At 37.5% G+C, this 19,454-nt stretch overlaps 1 protein-coding gene across 4 annotated transcripts in view; it reads right to left on the bottom strand.

The window, feature by feature from the left end:
- The window catches only part of nfatc1 (nuclear factor of activated T cells 1), a 102,767-nt gene that overhangs the window by 44,919 nt on the left and 38,394 nt on the right, over positions 1-19,454 (bottom strand). For all 4 annotated transcript variants that reach the window (XM_088929722.1, XM_088929720.1, XM_088929723.1 and 1 more), the window contains exons 7-8: positions 5,163-5,218; positions 1,808-1,940 (exon numbers count right to left, since the gene is read on the bottom strand). In XM_088929722.1, the coding sequence (XP_088785848.1) occupies positions 1,808-1,940; positions 5,163-5,218 (189 nt within the window). The remainder of the gene's footprint in view (positions 1-1,807; positions 1,941-5,162; positions 5,219-19,454) is intronic.

Raw genomic sequence — 19,454 nt, 5'->3', positions numbered from 1 at the left:
ACTGTATATATCTCCTCCCCATAAAAATTGTAACATTCATTGTCTTTGATTCTCTTATCAGTTTAAATATTACATCTTAATACTGCTCTCTCTTTACTGTTTATAAAGCAAATCTGGGAGATTTGTAAATCTGCAAGATAATCTCCCTCTGAAGACTGCCTGTCATATCCTGTAAAGTGCTGAGCTGTAACACAAATTGTCCTGTGTCGTTGCTTCTTGGCCTCTATTTACATGTAACTGTACCCACAGAATTGCCATATCCGACACAAGTTAATTCCTATAACAATGTACAGATTATACTGTATGCAACAGTTCTCATTGTATTTTTATACTACCCTAAAATCCATAATGAATGAAACTGGGTGTTTCCTTGGATTCCAGGCTACTCTATAATAAGAGAAAGATACAGGACCTTGACCTTAATTTACAGTTTAAAGCAAATCTTCAGGTTGATTCAGGGACAGCTGAAATGGCAAGAATTTGCCACATAGCATTAGAGATAATAAAAAACCCTTTCTGACCCTCACAGTTCCTAAAATATCAATAATCCAGAACAAATAATTACATATGATGTGATCCTACTAAAGTTCACTGTGGGTTTTAACTTCTTTAGCCACATGAGTACTTGAAGTTGCTATTCTTTTACATGCTACAGAACTGATTTCTATGAGCTAGAAATGAATGATCGCTGCTACAGACTTTATGAAGCACCATCTATTCACAGCAGATTCATTTTTTGATGAAGGATTGATTTGATTTGGAGTAAGTTTCCAGGATGACATCAATCCTTTGAGGATAAAGTATTCCTCAGTTTTCCTCTCAGTTGATCAGATTCTTTAGAAATAAATGGTATAAAGCTAATAAAGGCGAAACCTCTGATTTTCAATGGCATTTCAGGTACACCTTTTACTCAAGAGGCACTGAATATAAGCCAAATCTGAAATTCAGTCAGAAAGAATACCACATCTGTTATACCAAAGGCGGGCTCCTGAATACAATGGTTTTATCATATTTGATCATATTACAGTGGCATTATGGCTCAGGACTCATCATGGGCTAATGCCTGCCTTGGCTGTGCAGGCCAGGCACTTGAAGGTGAATCCCAAATCAATCTGGCTTCATACAATCTTGAGAACCCACAGGTTACTACTGTATGTCACATAATAAACCCTGTTACATTCACACAAAACCAACACAGATAAGTAAGATCAGACATATACAGTATAAAACTGGAAAGGCCTTTATCTGAATCCCGTCCAAAATGACTTTTAAGAGATATGTCCATATTATTACAAAACCTTAAATAAATTCAGGCAGAAATTGTAAATATCTCAAAGCGGACACTTTTTAATTAATGAAAGACATATTTGCCTAAGAATACAATAGAACACGTCTTGCTAGTTTTTTTTTAAGTCTGAAACTCCATTTGACTTCCCCACCCTAATAGAGAGGATTATGTATTGGTATAAGCATGTATGACACAGTAAGAGGAGATACAGATATTTGTCAGACAAATATTTGGGAAAGGCCTTGCAACTATTTTGTCATAAGGTAGGTCAGGACGAGTGTGGTCTGGAAATAAAATTTGAAGAAATAAAGTCCACTTCCATACTTTAATTCATAAAACATGACTCAGAATGTTTGAAGACATATGAGAACCAGCATGTTATGTCAATGTTTTAAGATTTTTCCAGCACTGTCGACAGTTTAATATCCTTACAGTGGTGACAAGGCCTGGAGATTTGAACGGAGTGCAGGAGTGGCGGATGAGACTCGGCAAGGGAAAACATGAGACATTGAAGATTACCGTTCGCTGGAAGGTAGGTGAAGCGCTGGTACTGGCTTCTCTTCCTTTTCCCATTGCAGACATAGAAATTCACCTGGGTAGGGCTGGTTAAGCCCTTATTGCGGTATGAGGGAATCTCCACCACCAATGTAGTCTGCAACACAAAAAGGACACACCGTCTAAGGAAAAACTCTCCACAAGAGAAAATCTATTTATCCATCCATTTCAGATGCACCCATTCTGTCATGCAGGAAGCCAGGGTATCAGCTTTAATAACATAACTGTGTACCTCATTCCAGACTTCCACAACTCTCTAAAAAGTGCTTCCTGCTATCCTACTTAAATGCACTTCCCTGTAATTTGTACATGTGTCCTCCGGCTTATGCTTTACTGCTGATGCTGATCCAAGAAATCCAAGAGGATTTACATGGATCCTCCCATCTATTCATATGCATTCCAGCTAGCATGTCATGGTATGGCATAAATACATAAAGTGCAATGTGTCACTGTGCTCCAGTTTGCTTCTACCTTCCAAAGGCGGCTAGTTTAATTGTTGTCTCTCATTTTTTTTCTCAGAGTTTAGCTTTAGGTGAGGTGAGCTGGAGGTTCCTTATCATTCCCATTGCTTCAAGATGCAGAAAGCACTGTGCTATTGGTGATATATCCCCTTGAGGCTCTACCATAACACCAATATTTTTTCTGTCACCAACTGCTTAACATCCAGTCATTATAATAGATGACTTCTGGAACAACTGTATTCAATTTCAGCCTTCTTAACAATGGAGGGTAGACATGTTTTAAGTGAATACTCAAAGACAGGAGAAGATCTTACACAAATCTTTTTTTGTTTTTTTATTAGTGTTTCAAAGACAAGCCCTCTATGAATAGGAAATTGTCTTTCCCAGTTTCAGCCTGGGTGGGCCAAATATCTGTGGTCAATAGATGTGCTGTTTTTCAGAAGGAGCTGCAGTTCAAAAAACAGATCAACCCATTCATAGTTTACATTCCAATTGTTCTTCAAGCAAACTTGGTGAGAATTGTGGACACAAATGACCTTTCTACTTGCTTCACAACCAAGCTATCCATCGAATGTACTGTACCTTTTAACAAAATGACTTTATTGGTGAATTGCAGCACACATGACAAAAAATATTAAGACAGGGACCTCCCACAATTGGCTCTGCACTGCTAGGGTGGTGTTTGATTATTTATTCTGCTACGCGTAAAACAGTAACGCTTGCAGTGACATCACTGAAAGCTTCACCTCTCTACCAATCAGAACTGAATGTCTTGTGTCTCATTACAGAGCTTGAAGCATGACTAAAGATGAATGGCTTGATAAATAGGCAATTAAGAGAAGCCTGTTTCCTCTTCCTCACTCTCCCCCTGTGGATACAGGGGTCATCACTCTTAGGTGAGAAGCAAAATCTGATATTTTAAATGCAGTGGGCATATAATCTGTGATCCACAATTTGTAAAAAAATAGGACTTTCCAAAGAGTAAAACGAGCAAGAACAGTAATTGTTTAAAAGGAATCAGATTTCTGGATCGAGGCTGTAGAGGTCTGTTTCAGCTCACTTCTATATGAAGCTAAGTTACAGACTACATATTGTATATTATTGTTTTTAGTTTCAAACATATAATAAAGGTGATGCTCAATATGACAAGACATGTATGTGGATGTGATTTTAACATCCACAATATTTAAGTAAAAAGAATAGAGTTCTACTTATTATTTTTTAATCTTCTTTAATAACTGAGTCTTCACAGAATACGCCCAAGTTCAACCCAAGTGATGCAATACAGAATATAATTTGAAAGGAAAAAGGTCTATAAAATATTAAAAATATATATTTTATGTTTGGTACTTGGCACCCTAGCAAGTGGAAATTGCCACAGTTCATTATTGGGAAGTGAGAAATGGAATCCCTGTTGACAATTACAAGCAACTAGAGAGGGGAAAAATAAAGGCTGCTTTGTAGACAAAACTAAAACACATTCACTGTAATGTCTCAGTGAGAGACCTTTGCATAATAATAGAAAAACATTCAGATATTAAAGCAGGCTCCTTGCTATAGAAGATGGCCATTTTTACAATTAAGCAAAAGAAAATACAGTCCTGGAAAAGTGTACAATGGCTTTACTTGCTCTTATAGAATAAAACAAGAGCACATTTCATTAGCTTCAAACATGGTACTAACATTTAGTGAAATCCAGCAAAAGATCAAATGAAGTCCATGTTATTCTGTGTTTGATGGACAAAAATTGCAGATCTGAAAGCTTAATTCTTACTTGGTTTGTCCACGATAGGCATTTTAGATTCATATGAAGTTTAATTATACAGGGATTATGCAGCTTTGCGGCTAATGATACTATCCATGAGGAGCTGGAGAAGCACAGGGGCATTAATTATCTTGGTAAAAGTGAGAAATCACTCAGCTGGTCTTGATGCCACCTGTATTCCAGCTACCACAGTGATCCAACCTTGGTTAGCGTCCCACTTGGCAGCTGAGACTAATGAACACAGTGTCTGTCTCTGAAAACATCACAGGGGTTTACAGCTGGCAAAACACAGTTTACCATGGTCTATGTCCAGTATTACAACAACACAGATTTTTACAGCCCATTTATCTTTCAGACAGACAGATTTTAATGCAGGATGTGCTCAGAACCCAGAATGGAAATAAGCTCTTGCCATACAAAGACAAGAAAGGAGCAGCTGTGGGTTTTCTAACATCCGTAGCATGTCAGTGTCTGCCCCCCAAAGAAAGCCTTATGTAAAAAAAGGTCTCAACTTTCTGTTTCCTTCCCTGAAAAATCTAACTGGATGAACTGTTATAGGAGCAGCCTGAACCTTCATCACAAAAGAGTTCCCAATTTATATATTATAATATAATACATGAAAATAAAAAATATAATTATAATACAAACTATTATATTGTAATAATTTATCTTTAAGTGTCTATCTTTAAAGAAATACATTAAACTTTGTATTATATAATGTAAAATGACCTTGAATTGAATTTAGTAATATTAAAAGTGGCAGGCTAAATGTCTTGCTTTTTTATAGTGTGAGAAATGGGTTGTAATACTACAAGACCAATTGCGTTTGTTGTGGTTTCTCATAGTTTTGTGTCTTTCTATGTTGCATTCTTCATGTTTGTAAATTCTTTGATGTGCTTCAGAAATATTTTACTAGAGCAAACCATTGGTTCATTATAATTCAGTTGTGTTTCTGAAGTTTGAACTCATTAAAGTGTTACTCAACTTTCCTGGCTTTTCTATTTAAAAAGAATATGAGTTCCCCAAGTCCCTTTCATAAAGTAATGTTACTATGACAGATGTAATGTTTCAGCGCTGATTAATCTTTACTTACAGACTTGAACGAGTCCTTGTCAACCTTTGCTTCTGTTTCCCATATATGGTGGCCATCTTAAAGAAACAAAAAAAGCATTAAATTATTAGGTTATACTGTTAATTAACCTAAATTTACTTGATAGGATGGTGATCACTATCTCAGGCCCACTAGTGAAAGAAGTAAGTACAGGATTAACAATGTGCCACCTGTACACTTGCTGGTGCTACAATAAGAAAACACATTAAAGAGTGAATAAATATGAGGGATTCTCTTAATTCTATTCTAAATGTCCTGAAAATCCTTCTTTCTTAGGACCACAATGTTTGTTAACAAGTGGCACTATGGTTAGCACTGCTGCCTCACAGTACTGGGGCCCTGGGTTGCATTCTGCAGGGACTTAGTATGTTCTTCCTGTGTTTGCATGGATTTCCTCTGGGTGTTTCGGTTTCCTCTAGTCCCTGTGTGCACGCCCTGCAATGGACTGGCATCCCCTCCAGGGCGTATCCTGCCTTGCCCTTATTGCTTGCTGGGATAGGCTTCAGCTCCTCCATGACCCTGAATTAAAAAAAGTGGCTAGAAAATGGAATTCAGGAAAATTCTTCCTGATTTATTAGATGCAGCTAGAAAATAGATGGATAGTTGGATGTTTGCTAACCTCTGTCCTGTTGCATCCCGAAATTGATTCGAAGATCAGAAAAAATCCAATGGCTGTTATTACAGAAGCTGTAGATGTTGATGCTTCCAGGCAGTGACATTAATTACAGTACAATGTCCTGGCTTGTGCCAAAGGTTTGGAAGTCTGCATTGTGTCCTGACAGTAATGTTCTGGTCTAACCTGAGTGTTACTTTGTATATCAGAAATGTTCCCCTGTTGTGACTAGTGAGAACAACAAACACAAATGAACAAATCCAATTTCTCCTTATTTGTATTTAATAATGTAAAATTGCTTTGAATTGAATTGCTGCTAAATTTAATCCAATACATATGAACAAGCTTATTTTCTAAAGGGTTATCCATCCATCTTCCAACTGCTTTAACCAGTACAGGTTAGGGGAAGCTGGAGCCTAACCCAGCAAGCAACAGCCACAAGGCAGGATACATCCTGGATGGGACACTAGTCCACCTCAGGGCACATGCAGACACAGACAAATACACACACATTCATACCTGGGCCAGCTTTTCCCAGGTGCTAATTAACAGCTGCTAAAATTAATTTAGCAGCAATTCAATTACCTACCAGCATGTGTTTGGGAAGAAACTAGAGCATGCAAAGGAAACCCACTTAAACACAGGGAGAATATACAGTACAAACTCCACACAGATAGCACCCCAGAAATTGAAACCAGGAACCCAGTACTGCCAGGCAGCAATGCTAACCATTGTACCACCATACCGCCCACTCTAGAGGGTTATTCTGAGGTAAAATGTATGCTTAATTGTAAATGCTCGAGAGTACAAATATGTAACAGTCACTATGGGTATGAAAAAGATAAAAAGTAGCATTTGACATATTTTCACTTAAATGTTTAAGAATTTGGACTAGGCACTTTTAAGAGATGTGAAAAGTGAAGTAACCTGTGCACTGATGCATAAAAGAAAGCTGTCCTGTGTTCAACGTTCATTAACGAGTCTTGTCCCCTTCCCTCAAGAAATGACTGGACAAGAACCTTGGATCTATTTGCTACTAGCAACCAAACATTCTACAAGTCCTTCTCTCATTGGCAACTTTTCTTACAAAAGGTCTATATCAATAGATTTCTACTAAATTTTATATGAATAATCTAGTACTGATATTTTAACAGGCAATACTTGTGCCTCTATTGTATTTGTAGCTGTTACTGTGCAAAGACCCTTGTTTGTAATTAAAATGAATATTTACTTTTTAACTACTATGAAACAGAATCTATTGTGGTCTTCAGTAGAAGATGTTACTGTTTAAATGATTCAACTAAAAATGTCCCTAATTAATTCTCTGTTTTATCAAGGTAAAAGTAACAAGAAGTCATTATTAGTAGCTTAAAATAAAAGTGGTTTCCCATATTTTATAATCAAAGGGTAACTTTAATTTGGACAAATAATTTCTCTCAAAAAATAACATAAATCTGTACATCTGATTAATCAGTATATGCGTACATTGTGAATGATTTGAACCACTCCAATGCTTAGAAAGGTTTTATATTAAAATGGAAGTATATAATAAAAATTTAATATGATCTTGTTCTACTTTGTCCTCCCCATAGATGTGTATGATTCTGTAAAAATCAGACAGACAGGACTGCACTGTATAGCTGTAGGACTGTGTAACAAACACGAATGATGAAGTTATGTATTACTCATTAGGTACAGTATAATGTTATTTTTCTTGCTAGACTCTATCTTGCATAAGAAACACCGTGGCTGTGGAATATTTAGCACTTTGTCTTGTTTCTACAATATAATTATCATCATTTATATACTACTTATACCACAAGATGAAACAACATGCAGGAATAAACCAGAAGCTACTGTCTTCCTGGAGTTCTGCTCTTACCTATCAGCTGAAGCTATGTCTTGAACCCCTAAATCATACATCCTACACCATAGATGCCTCCCAGTAAGAGCGCTAAAGAACAGAGAACCAATATTTCCTAATAGTGTGATGCAACTATTCTGATAAGATCCAGGCCTCTTTAGCCCACAATATTTGGAATAAAAAGTGAGACAGCGTAAAAAAAAATCAGGAGCGGATGTGAATGATTTTGTTCCATTTTTGTAAGAAGGTCTTTGTGCGTCAGTGGTATCTTTATGGGAAAACTATCGGGAATCACCAATTACTGAAGATCTATGGAATATCAGGTTTAAAAACTACACTCACGTATTACACTCAGCATCTGTCTTCTTAATTTATCATTATAATTGGTTATATATGATAATTATCGTAAATTTCTTACATTTGAGAAAAAGGTTTATAGTACTGTACAAGGAAGAATATTATTGCTAAGAGAAATCCGTGATCTTCATCAACAACAGCACTTTTCTTCTGTGTTATAATACTGCAGCACAAACTTATTCATGTTACAATAGTCTCAGATGTGTAGTTTGGAAACATTGCTAACTCTGCTCTTTCTGTGTCTCATTTCGATTAGCAACAGATGGAATTGTATAAACTATGAAGAGGAATATATTTCAGCATTCACATACTACTGATATACTGCACTTCTCTCTTTGGTACAAGTGGCCTTGGTTCATTTATTAAGTTCTACACAACTGTTCATTATTTGTTATAATCCTGTCAAAAATCTTGACTTCTGCTTCATCAACGTGTCTTAGGGTAATATTAGGCCAAGCTGTGCATGTAAAATTAGCTTGTAGCAAATTAACCTAGGAAATGCTGGCCAAGTCTGTCCTTTGATCCAATTCTACCAATATTATTGGGTTCTGATAATCCCAATGATCATAAATATTTTGGTTCACACTGTGTCTCTCCAGTTGGTGTTGCTAAACCAAACCTATTCTAACAGTATGAAACAATCTGGGTTAAATGCTCCCTGTAACTGAAAGCCAGTAAAATGGCACTGTCACAGTATCTCTGCATTACTGCCAGTGAGTGTTACCATACAGACATTCTTAACTTTCAAACTATTCAGGCTATGATTTAGAACAATAATTCAAATGAACTACATAATTATCTAATATCTGGCTTGGTAAAGGATTTTTACATCAAATGTTCTTCGGTGGACTTGTCGGAACATTCATTCATCTGATGCAATTTCCTCTTAGACAGCTCTGACACATTTTGGATCAAAGGAAACCCAATGGTATGAACATCTACAGTTTTGCTCCTCTGGACATAAAATACATTTTCTTCATTTTCTCTCCCACTCCCCAATTCATGTGAAGTACTTTAGAGTGAGAACGTCACAAAATCAGGATAATAAAATGGTGTTCAATAGACCCTCACATACCAAGAAAGAGGAATCTTGTACATTCATCAGCTCTTCTTCCCAAATGTGCAGTTTTTTGTCATTCTTTTTAAATAAGCATTAGACCTTTCATGCCTCAACTCACACTCAAACTAAATTGTTTCTTCCTTTAACTGCAACTTGTTGCAGCACACAGTCTTCCTGTTAGCCAATAAAAAAATAAATCCAGCTGTTGGAAATCCAAAATGCACATAGTTTTTAAAACAGTTAGAACTTTCTTTGCTATTTTTATGCCACACTTCAATGAATAGACTTTTTTTTTTGCTCTGTTTGTACAATCATTAGAAAACCACAACACATTTATGCCAGTGACTCATTAGCACTGTCTGAAATAGAAATTATAAAACACAGAAGCCTCTTTGTATCTGCAGCAGTTTTAGAAGAACTACAGGTTGCATTAGTAACAGCAGGCTTACTTTTCTCAATCTGGAAATGTAGCTATAAGTAGTGTGCCTGATTGTAATAGCTACTGTATAATACTATCCAACTCTGGTGAAAGGTCGATCATGGAAGAAAAATATCTTCGTGAACTTCTTTACTCTTGTGAATGTCATTAATGGTTAATAGATATTACATCACACTAAACACTGTTAACATTGTCCATGCTGATGCAATTTCCCTTTTGGAGATAGGGACCCTCTTTAGCATTTCAAGCTGGTATTAGTGTCTAATGCTGAAATAATCACTCTCGTATGTTTGTATAAACCACGCTAGGCTTGTGTAGGTCCCTCTTTAAAAATGTCTAGTTTAGAAAGCTCTTGGCATCTGTGCGCTGCCACTTTTACAAACTCTTACAAATGTAAAAGAAAGCCCCGATGAAGAAATGCGGTTCAAGCACAGTCAGCTCTTAGATTTCCAGAGACATGTTTTTTAACATCGCAATGTAACAAAAAAAGTATTTGTGCTTGGCTTGGCTTGCCACGGGTGAAGAATCTGCGGGGGTGGGAGTGGAGAGGTTAAGCCTTGTGCATGGACTGTTTCTAGTGGAAACCACCAGGTATCGATTTCCAAGATCTGTAAACGTTACTGAAAAAAAAAGACGCAGATGGTTAAGAGCTTAGAGTGGGGTTTGAAAAAAAGCTGCAAGCAGCACGTCAACCGACTTCATTACACTCTAGTGAAGCAACACAGGGCTGACAATAAAAACAGTCAGAGTAGCAGACAACTCATTAAAAGGCCATGACGCTGGGTTTGGATAGCTCAGGCTGCTATGTGGCAGAGACGAAGGGGCAGATGATTCCTCATATTACGTCTGGAGAACCAAGAGGGAATCTCGCCGCCCCCGCACTGGGATATACTCCAAGAGGGAAACCTTAGACCTCTACGTCAACTCTCCTGGAGTAAACATGTTTTGCAGGTTTTCCTTTTTTTCTCGTGATGTGTAGATATGTACAAGCAAACGTAAAATGGAACAATTTGTTGAAGGCTCCTAGTCAGGAAAATAGCTCGGCAGGATTAAAATAAAAAAAAAAGTTTTTTCTTCCAGATGAACTGGGACGATGCCACATGTGTGGGATACCTTTTCATGTCAGAGTGTGCCTGAGGACTGATAACCACAAAATGTTCCATTGGCTTTCAGTAACATCTGCAGAATGCTTCTAATTCTGAAACCCTAGGCAACACCCTTTGCCTTGGCAGCTGCCCAGACTTTAGGCAGACTCGCAATATTTCTCTTACCTTCCTTAAAGCAAATAATTACCAGCATAGACATAACATCGAGTAGCTGGAGACATGTTAAGAGTGTTCACTTAATGGTTACCCGTGGGGATCAGAAAATATACAATTCCGCCATTTGTCATCCATAGCTACCAAGAAAATCAAACAGCTGCTTATGCTTTAAATTGGTCTGTAGAAACTATAGGGGCCACAATAAACAGCAGGGAGGAGTGTCACTCAGCATAGATCAGTATAGAGAGATGGTTAGATTTGTATAGCACTTAAAGCAGATGACTTGATCATGCAGTGTTTGGCTGTGATATATGCAATGCCACGTTTCTAGCAGTGTAGATGTTGCATGCTTGTGCAGTTGGCTGCAATTGTTGTAAATCATTGTAAACAATGAAGCAGAAAGGTTTGAGAAAAACTGATCCATATGAACTGAGTTACTTTGAAGAAACAAACCTAAGTTCCAGTTTAGACTACAAACACTGAACCACGCAACACCGAATCGTCTATTTATTTTGTGAGTTACAGACAGTGTGTCTTTAATTAAGTGCTTCATCATGTTTATGTTAAGGATACTACCATGTGAAAGCCTGTGATCACCTTTCACTCTTATTAAGAATTTATAAATATGTATTTTCAACACTGTCCAAACATAATATTGTCATCTTAATGGATGTTTTACAATGGGTTTTTTTTTATCAAAGGACCAAAATGAGCTTGTACAGATATTGCTTTCATACATTTCCTCTGACTGTGACTGTGACAGCACTGTACAGCTCAGAGGTTGTTAATCTCTTGTTAATTCTTTACCATTAAGAAGAACAGAACTCTCCTCTGTCAAAAAAAAAGTGGGAATGACAAAAAACATCCACAATTATTTAATTCTTGTGGTTTGAGAATGGAAATTCAGACTCCTATGCTAACTATAGAAGCACTTGTAAAAAGATTATGTCTTTTTTTCCTTTCAGAGATCATTTTTGAGTATTTTTTTTTTAGTAAATCCGACTGCCACCTGGCAAGCTCTCATTATGATAATCTTTCGGAATTAAACTTGGATCTTGCAGTAGACACTGGTTCTTGCCAAAAACAATCGTCTGTGTCTGGATCTGTCTTTCTTTCTCAACGTGACACCTGCTAATTTACCTCTGCTAATTGCCACTGAATGGGTGGAAATGAGAGCACCTTAAAGAACCCTTCAAAGCAGGCCCCAGCACACAATGGCTGTGGAGCAACCATTAGGTTGTGGCTCTGAGCTGTTTGCTGTGGATGCGAGTTCAGACTGCTCCTTCAGAGTCCCAGGCAGAGGTCCAATCAGCCCAGATGTAAAACCATTCCTACTCATCAGGGAATTCCCTTTTGTCTGAGTCACACAGAGGCTTCCCCACCACTCCCTCCCACACACAATCCTGCATTCTCACAGGCACGTAACGGCACGTATGCCAGGACAGAAAAAAACATACTGTCGCAATGCCAAGCAGGGGCGAAATGCAGCAGGACCAATAAACATGTTTACTGCCTGCTGCCCACATGCGACAGCACGGGCCAATCCCTGAAAATTGCTGGAGAAGAAATAAACTAGTATTTACAAGATGGAATTAATTTCCTCCACAGCTCAAGTAAAGCAAGGGAAGGACAGATTGTTTCATACATTCTGAACCAAAGAACAAAGCAGCATTGTATAAAATGACCTCCCTGTGAAAGTGAGTTCTGTTATTTTATGCACACTCAAGAGTTGTGCTCTGAGCATGATTTCTGTAACCAATGAATCATATTCCTAAACCTAAGCAACTTCTTAAAGACTAAGACGGTGAAATGAAACTATATTTACTTGCTTGCAGCATTTCATTATAAAAAGGTGCAGAAAAAAACATTCATACAGTGGGTGTTTTTTTGGTTGAAGCTGAGAAGACTAGCACTGTAGCTTTTAAAATAAGTCCACTAATATCTAGACTTTTCAACGCAATGCAAGGTAGTCTTTTTTCTGTTGCTATCAAAGAAATGTTAAAAAGGGGCATACACTTATGTGAAAGGAAAGTACTTCTGTCATAATGTTCTGTCTCTCTACAGGGATTCCCTCCCTGATGAGTCACAGTGAACAAGATGCACTTCCTACCAGCACACAAACAGGCCCCAAGGCTAATGTTTAACAGTACATACAGGGACCTAACTTAAAGATTCAGTCACACGTGTCAAAGTTTCAATTAAGGCTGTGAAAACTGTAGGATCCTGAAAGCACTGATCTCTCTTCCTTTAAGGTCATCTTGTGTTTGTTTATAGACAACACATTGAAATAGGTGCCAGGGTTATAAAACATGTTTATTCTAGAACTACACTGACATTGTAGAACATCAGTATCAGCCAATCCTGGCCAACAGGAGAGTCTTTGGACATTGGTCCACACGTGCTCAATGGAGCTCATGATTGGAGTTTTATGATTGACCAGGTATGCCTTTGTTTCTATCCATTTCTAAGCTGCAATAACAGTCAGAGCTTGGACATATTCTTCCAAGAAAATGCTCTCTTCGCAGAAATGAACTCTGGAACAGTCAGAGACATGTGAAGGCTATTCTTTAATACTCCCTGCAAATATATCTTGTTAAACTTAGTTACTGGGACTCATACATTATAAAGAGTCTGTTATGCAAACCATCATGGCTAAACAACCTCACACAATGTGAAAGCACACTGCAATCCTATAAGGTCAAAGGCAGTATCACAAACTACTACTGCCACTCATATTTTGCTAGTTCTGCATGTTTTTCCAGAACAAACAAGTGTCCTTTCAAACCATTTTACTTTTGAGTAAGATCTGCATAATATTCCAGGACACTAGATAATGATCTCAAATGCAACACTCAAGATAAGCAGAACACAATGAAAATAATAAGACTGAATGCCACTGTAAAGAACAATAAATGAAAAAAAACACCACACCAGTTGGTAAAAAAAAAAAATAGGAAATTACTTGAAGTGTGGATGAAATAATTAACTTTCCAGTCCAGGTATTTATAACTGGTATTTACTGTATAACTACAATAGTAACTACAATAGCTGGGTTTACAGCTCTTTGACTACTGGAATCATTTTACATGTTTCATGAAAAGAAACATTCCATTACCAAAGTTCTTCAATGCTGAAGCGCTGTCACACGGAAGTTGTATTGATAAACAATTGTAGTTCAGAGCTCTCTTGGCTATAATGGAAAGAAACTGGAATTCATAAAACACAGTATACTCTATCACCAGGGTTGCAAAAGAGCGATAGTTGGGGCCACGTGCATACTTATTTTTATAAACTGTGTGCTTCTATATTTTACACATGGACAAGTACTACCTGTAGAAACAGACAGCTGTATGTGTCCAACCAACATTTAGTACATTTACAACCAACACTTGCCAGAGAATTGAGCCACAACGAATAGTTGGCCAGTTGCATAAGGCAATGCAAAACAAACAAGAGGGGGAAGCCTAATTCATTTTGTGAATATCAAAATATTTCTGCTGGTAGTCTTTGAGAACCTAATGATGAATTAACAATAACTCCTTGTTTTGGTACAGCACAGTTCATTCAGAAAGATCATTGCAATTTTCAGCATAGCCCAGCCCTATTGTACTAGAAGCATACTACAAAGTAAGGCAGGTGGAGAAACGAGCAACTGTTTTACCAATTGAATGGAGGAGACAAAGTTATGATAGACGAAACAATCCTGAGGTGGAATTTTTCCAAGACATCATGATGAACAGCCCTATATTTAGTTCACAGGATTTGTAGTAACTACAGGTAGTCAGAATCTCTGTTTAACATCTCATCTGAAATATGGCACCTCCTGCAATGCAGTATGAAATGAAATTAATGCTCTATGCCTGAACAGCTTCTGTGGAGCTGTGGAAAGTACTCAATATGTTTTTCCACCATCTGTGAAAGCTTTACACTAGCAGCTCTGTCATGATCTACTGAATACAGGGTTTACTGTTGTGGAACATTTCACCATCCAAGGCATTGTTGACTAAACTGCATCAAAAAATTGGCTGATGCATGGCACATTCAGTAACACTTTTAAGAACACATAAATATTTATTCTGTACATAGATAATCAGCCCCTGTACTAAAGAGTATGGTATTACATGTATGTAACAAGAATGAATATTATACATAAAGATTTAATACATTATTTAAAAAACAATTTATGAAAATAAATTAGATAGTTACTGTACAGCATGTTCATCACTTTCTTTCTCCAATCAATGCAAGGAAACTAGAAAAAAGACCAGAATGCATAGATATACTATACAACAAGGGTGTGGAGTCAGTACATGTAGTCCATGTGATATTTACATGCAGCATAATATTTAGTGTTAAAGAATTAAAATATAGTATTTTCTATCAATCCATAATGTGTGATTTCTGCTGCATGGGGGCCAGAATCTGATGCGGCCGTGATAGTAGATATTCTCATGTCATGCAGCACCAGTATGGAATGAGCTACCCAGCCATGTAGTTACAATGGCTTCCTTCAAGGAATAGCTAGGAGAGATCCTTGGATTGATTAGCTATTTACTACCAAATGGGAGAGATAGATTGAAGGGTCTCCTCTAACTTGTAACTGTTCTTATGTTCTTATGAGCCCCACCATATGAGCACTTTCAATAATGTATTATTACCTTAGTGGAACATCAGAAATATCCGCTAGTGAATGTTGAAGTTTTGCAGAATGAAAATAGTATGACATACAGTAGCAGATACAGTACAGTATACAGTGTCAGTATATGCACATAACAAGTCAATGTCAATGATTTCAAACTGCCTACTTTCAAATTGTCTGTCTGGAATAGCAGTTATGTTATCTGAAAAATGTTAGTTCACTGACTGAAAAGTAATTTGATGTAGGCATTTAAAATCTTAAAAAGAAGTATGTTCCTCCACACATTAAGTTCAAACTCAGAGAGAAAACTGGGACTAGGAAGAAGGGGTTAAAATGAAAAACGAGTGCTTCACAAGATACAACAGGGGACACAAATAGTCTGGGCTGTCTAGAACAACCTACAGTATGTTGCTACCCCAAGAAATCTGATTCAGTTTAGACCCTGAGGATGCTGCTCAATGAGGTTGCTGTAGCGATACTGCACAGGTCGGGCAACCCAATGAGTAAGATGGAAACCAATGGCCAATCACATCTGCAACCTTTTATGAGTTCTTTTGTGCTCGTGCCTAGCTTACTGTATATAGTAGTTGTAAATTCACACACTGCATCTTCTTAGCATCTGTAGCATTTTTCATGACAAAGTCAAAAACAGTAAACTAATCCCAATAAAGCTGTCAGACAGCGCCATACTGATGTGGTGAAATTTCTCCATATGACGTACAGATCCCCGCAGCAATTGGCTTGGGCTATCACTTCCTTTGATCCCTGGCTTTGCTCTTTCCCAGTGGAATGGATTACCCTTGGTTATACATCTTTCTGGAATGTGGGGGCACGTCTGTTGCTACTTAAAACTCTGGTATTTCTGGGAGGTGTTTATTGGAAAACATTGCGGAAAATTAATAGTCTGCTTAACCTTCGATTACTGGACTAGTAATGCCTGTCAGGACTCCAGAAACCCATAATTAGGGGGATATTATGCAGAATGGAGGGTTTTTTATTAGCCTTATTCATGAACTTTCCAAGGTAATAGAATTCCAGATTCATGACATAAAACTTTCTGAAAAAAAATCTGGACAGAGATGAAGTATATGCACTGCTGGGTCTTAAAGCTGGAAGGGAAAGGGCTTCTTTTAGGTTTGAAAATAGTCTGGCACTTCAAAAAGGGTTGAGGGAAAAATGTAAAAAAAAATAAAAAATACATTTTTATAGTTGTAAATGCTGCAGAGTACTACATTACTCATTTAAATGTGCATTTATCAAAATAGATTAGATATGATGGTATTATGTTATAATGATTGCAAGTGAGAACTTGCAGTTATCTATTTCAAAATTAAATGCATTTATTTGTACCTATAGGACAAAAGGAACAAGTCAAGAGTATCTATCATTAAAGTCCCTCTACTTTTTGTCTACGTACATTAGGTTGCGGACCTACACATTTAGGACCTGATAACCAATTTGTATAAAGAACCTGGAAGCCCATAAAGACTACAGTTGTTAAAGGTAATATAAGTCAGATAATAGAGACAACATTAAAGGTACTGTATTTTGAAGACCTCTGAGAGTCTCTCATAATGCTAAACAAACACGATTCTGAAATGTCAATAGCAGGCTCCCTGATGCTTAGCGATCTTCCTTGTGTTCAGCTAATCAGGTTAGCTGCCTGGCTGGCTGGCAGAGGCAGAGAGAGAGACACAAGTGGCCATCCTCTAGGGGATTCCCTTCAGTCTGAGTCTGTTAACACACAGCGACGAACAGTGCATTAACGAGGACAGGAGGGGAGTCGATTGCAGACTCTCAGGAGCTCACTAATATTGAGGGTTAATCAGTCAGGATGTCAAGGCACCAAAGTGTTTGGAGTGCTGCTTCTCTGAAGAAAGACTGGAAGGAGAAGGAGGAGGCGGAGGGGGGTGCGGGGGGGGGGGGGAGCGAGGGTGTTTCCATGGCAGGCTCACTGTGGAATCTGAGACTAGTGCCAGACTCAGGGAAACCCTCTTCAAAAACAAGAGCGCTCACTTCTCAAGGCCAGTCCAGCTTTCCTGCAGGGCCCTAGAGCCGGCCTCTTCCATTCACGGGACAAAGACCCACATGTCTCCTTCGTTTGAGCCTCTGGACAGACAGCTTTTCACTTTAGTTAACAGCCTCCATTCTTCTTGTTACAATCAAACTCAGGTACTGTATTTTTTAAAACTGGTTATCCATTTGAGTGTTAAGATTTTTCTAATATCTAAAAAATTGGAAGCAGATTGGATCAGGGTTTTGGCCCCAATCATTTTTGTGAATATTTCACAAAACAGATGAAATCTGATTTTAAGTGAGTTTAAATGATCTGTCTGATAATATAATGCTAATCAAGTTATTTGGCCTTTTGCAAATCTGTGCATCATGAAACAAGTAGCAATAACAATGCACATCAGAGAGCACTTTGTCAGCTCAGTGTTACCACAGCTAGTGTCCACAAAGGCTTGGATGCATTGGAATGTGATCTCTATGGTTCCACACCTGTTTAAAGTGCAGTGTTCATAGTAAATTTGTTTGTACAGATCAATTACCTTTATAAGCACTCTGTAACAGCAGGTGCATGGCCAGCAGCAAAGGTGACTTGCACAATGAACTGAGGATACTACAGTATCTGCAGACCTATCCCCAGATGTGACCTATTCATTCCTGGTCTCTTCAGAGACCTTTATACAGTCACACAAACAATGAGCAGGCAACCACCTGACTACTAGACCTTGACCACCAGTTTTTTACCAGGTTAGATATCTGTGAGCCCTGCATCTTTTGAACAGCTTATCCTCTTTTCATTGGGGTTAACAAAGAATTTTGTATTTGCAGGCATTTCAGTCTGTCTCTTGGGGTCCTTGAGATCAAATAAAATGGAGTAAACTGGAAACACTGAACATGTATTTTAGATTCTGTTTAAAAACTATACCCCTACAAGCGTAGGAATGTTCATGTTTGTAATTAACAAAGGTTTGTTGTAAATTAAAGAAGGAACTATGTGCTTAACATTTCCGTTAAAAATCACTCCCCTTAAATTACACTTTTATTGTATTTATTTCCCAATAATGATACCAATAATTATTTTACCTATTGTACCGTAAAAGAATAATAGGTAAATTTATTTTCCCTTTGTGAGTCTAACAAAGACTGAGAATGCATTTAGCACATGCATTACTTGCTTACTGAACTAGATAAAATGATTTTCTGGTAAAGAACTTTTTTTTAATTAGTTTAAAATTCATTTCCTGAACCAACTAGTTGGTCCCATTGCCTGAAACAGGTGCTAGGCTGCATATTGCACAGTCATGTTTGGACAAATAGTATATAAAAGGTTCCCACATGGGTCTGAGTAAAAAAACATGGGCATCAGGGTCCAGCTGGCCTCCTCTGATTTTTAATACATCTTATTTTAATAGGTTTTGAATTGAAACTTTTTTTTAATGTCTGACCATAGCCACAGATACAATAAAGGGACAACAATTATGCATAAATGACAAAACAAACAAAAAACATTTGTCACAATATTTGCATCATATTTTAATTTAAAATATTTACAGGACACCAATTTTGTTTTTGCAGTGAAAAATATGCTCTGATTTTTCTTCCCCCAAATATGTCCAGCTAAAATTTAACAGCTATGATTATAGTAAAAAAAATATTTTCCTGCCTCTTACTTAATTTATACCTGTAGACTTCTACATTGACTTTCAAAGAGCTGGGGGCAAATTTTATTTGTGAATATCTGTTGTAAATGCCAGACACAGAGCTGCACTTCAGGAGAATGAAGTCTTTTGTGAGCGTTGAATCATTTCTGAATCTCACTGAGGCCGCCGTCATTTCAGTTCTGCTTTATTTAACATCTCGGGGAAAAAAAAAAAACCACATACAATGAAATAACAAAAAAAAAACCTACAAAGCTTGCCACATTTCAAAATATAAACCCCCTAGACACTGCAGCTTTAAAATACATTATACAACATGAATATAGCCCTCAGGGGCCACAGTCAAACGAATACAGGGTGAAAAATCAAACA

The sequence above is a fragment of the Atractosteus spatula genome, chromosome 12, assembly GCF_055471065.1.
Source record: "Atractosteus spatula isolate fAtrSpa1 chromosome 12, fAtrSpa1.hap1, whole genome shotgun sequence".
NCBI lineage: Eukaryota > Metazoa > Chordata > Actinopteri > Semionotiformes > Lepisosteidae > Atractosteus > Atractosteus spatula.
This window is presented reverse-complemented; position numbering and strand designations above follow the sequence as displayed.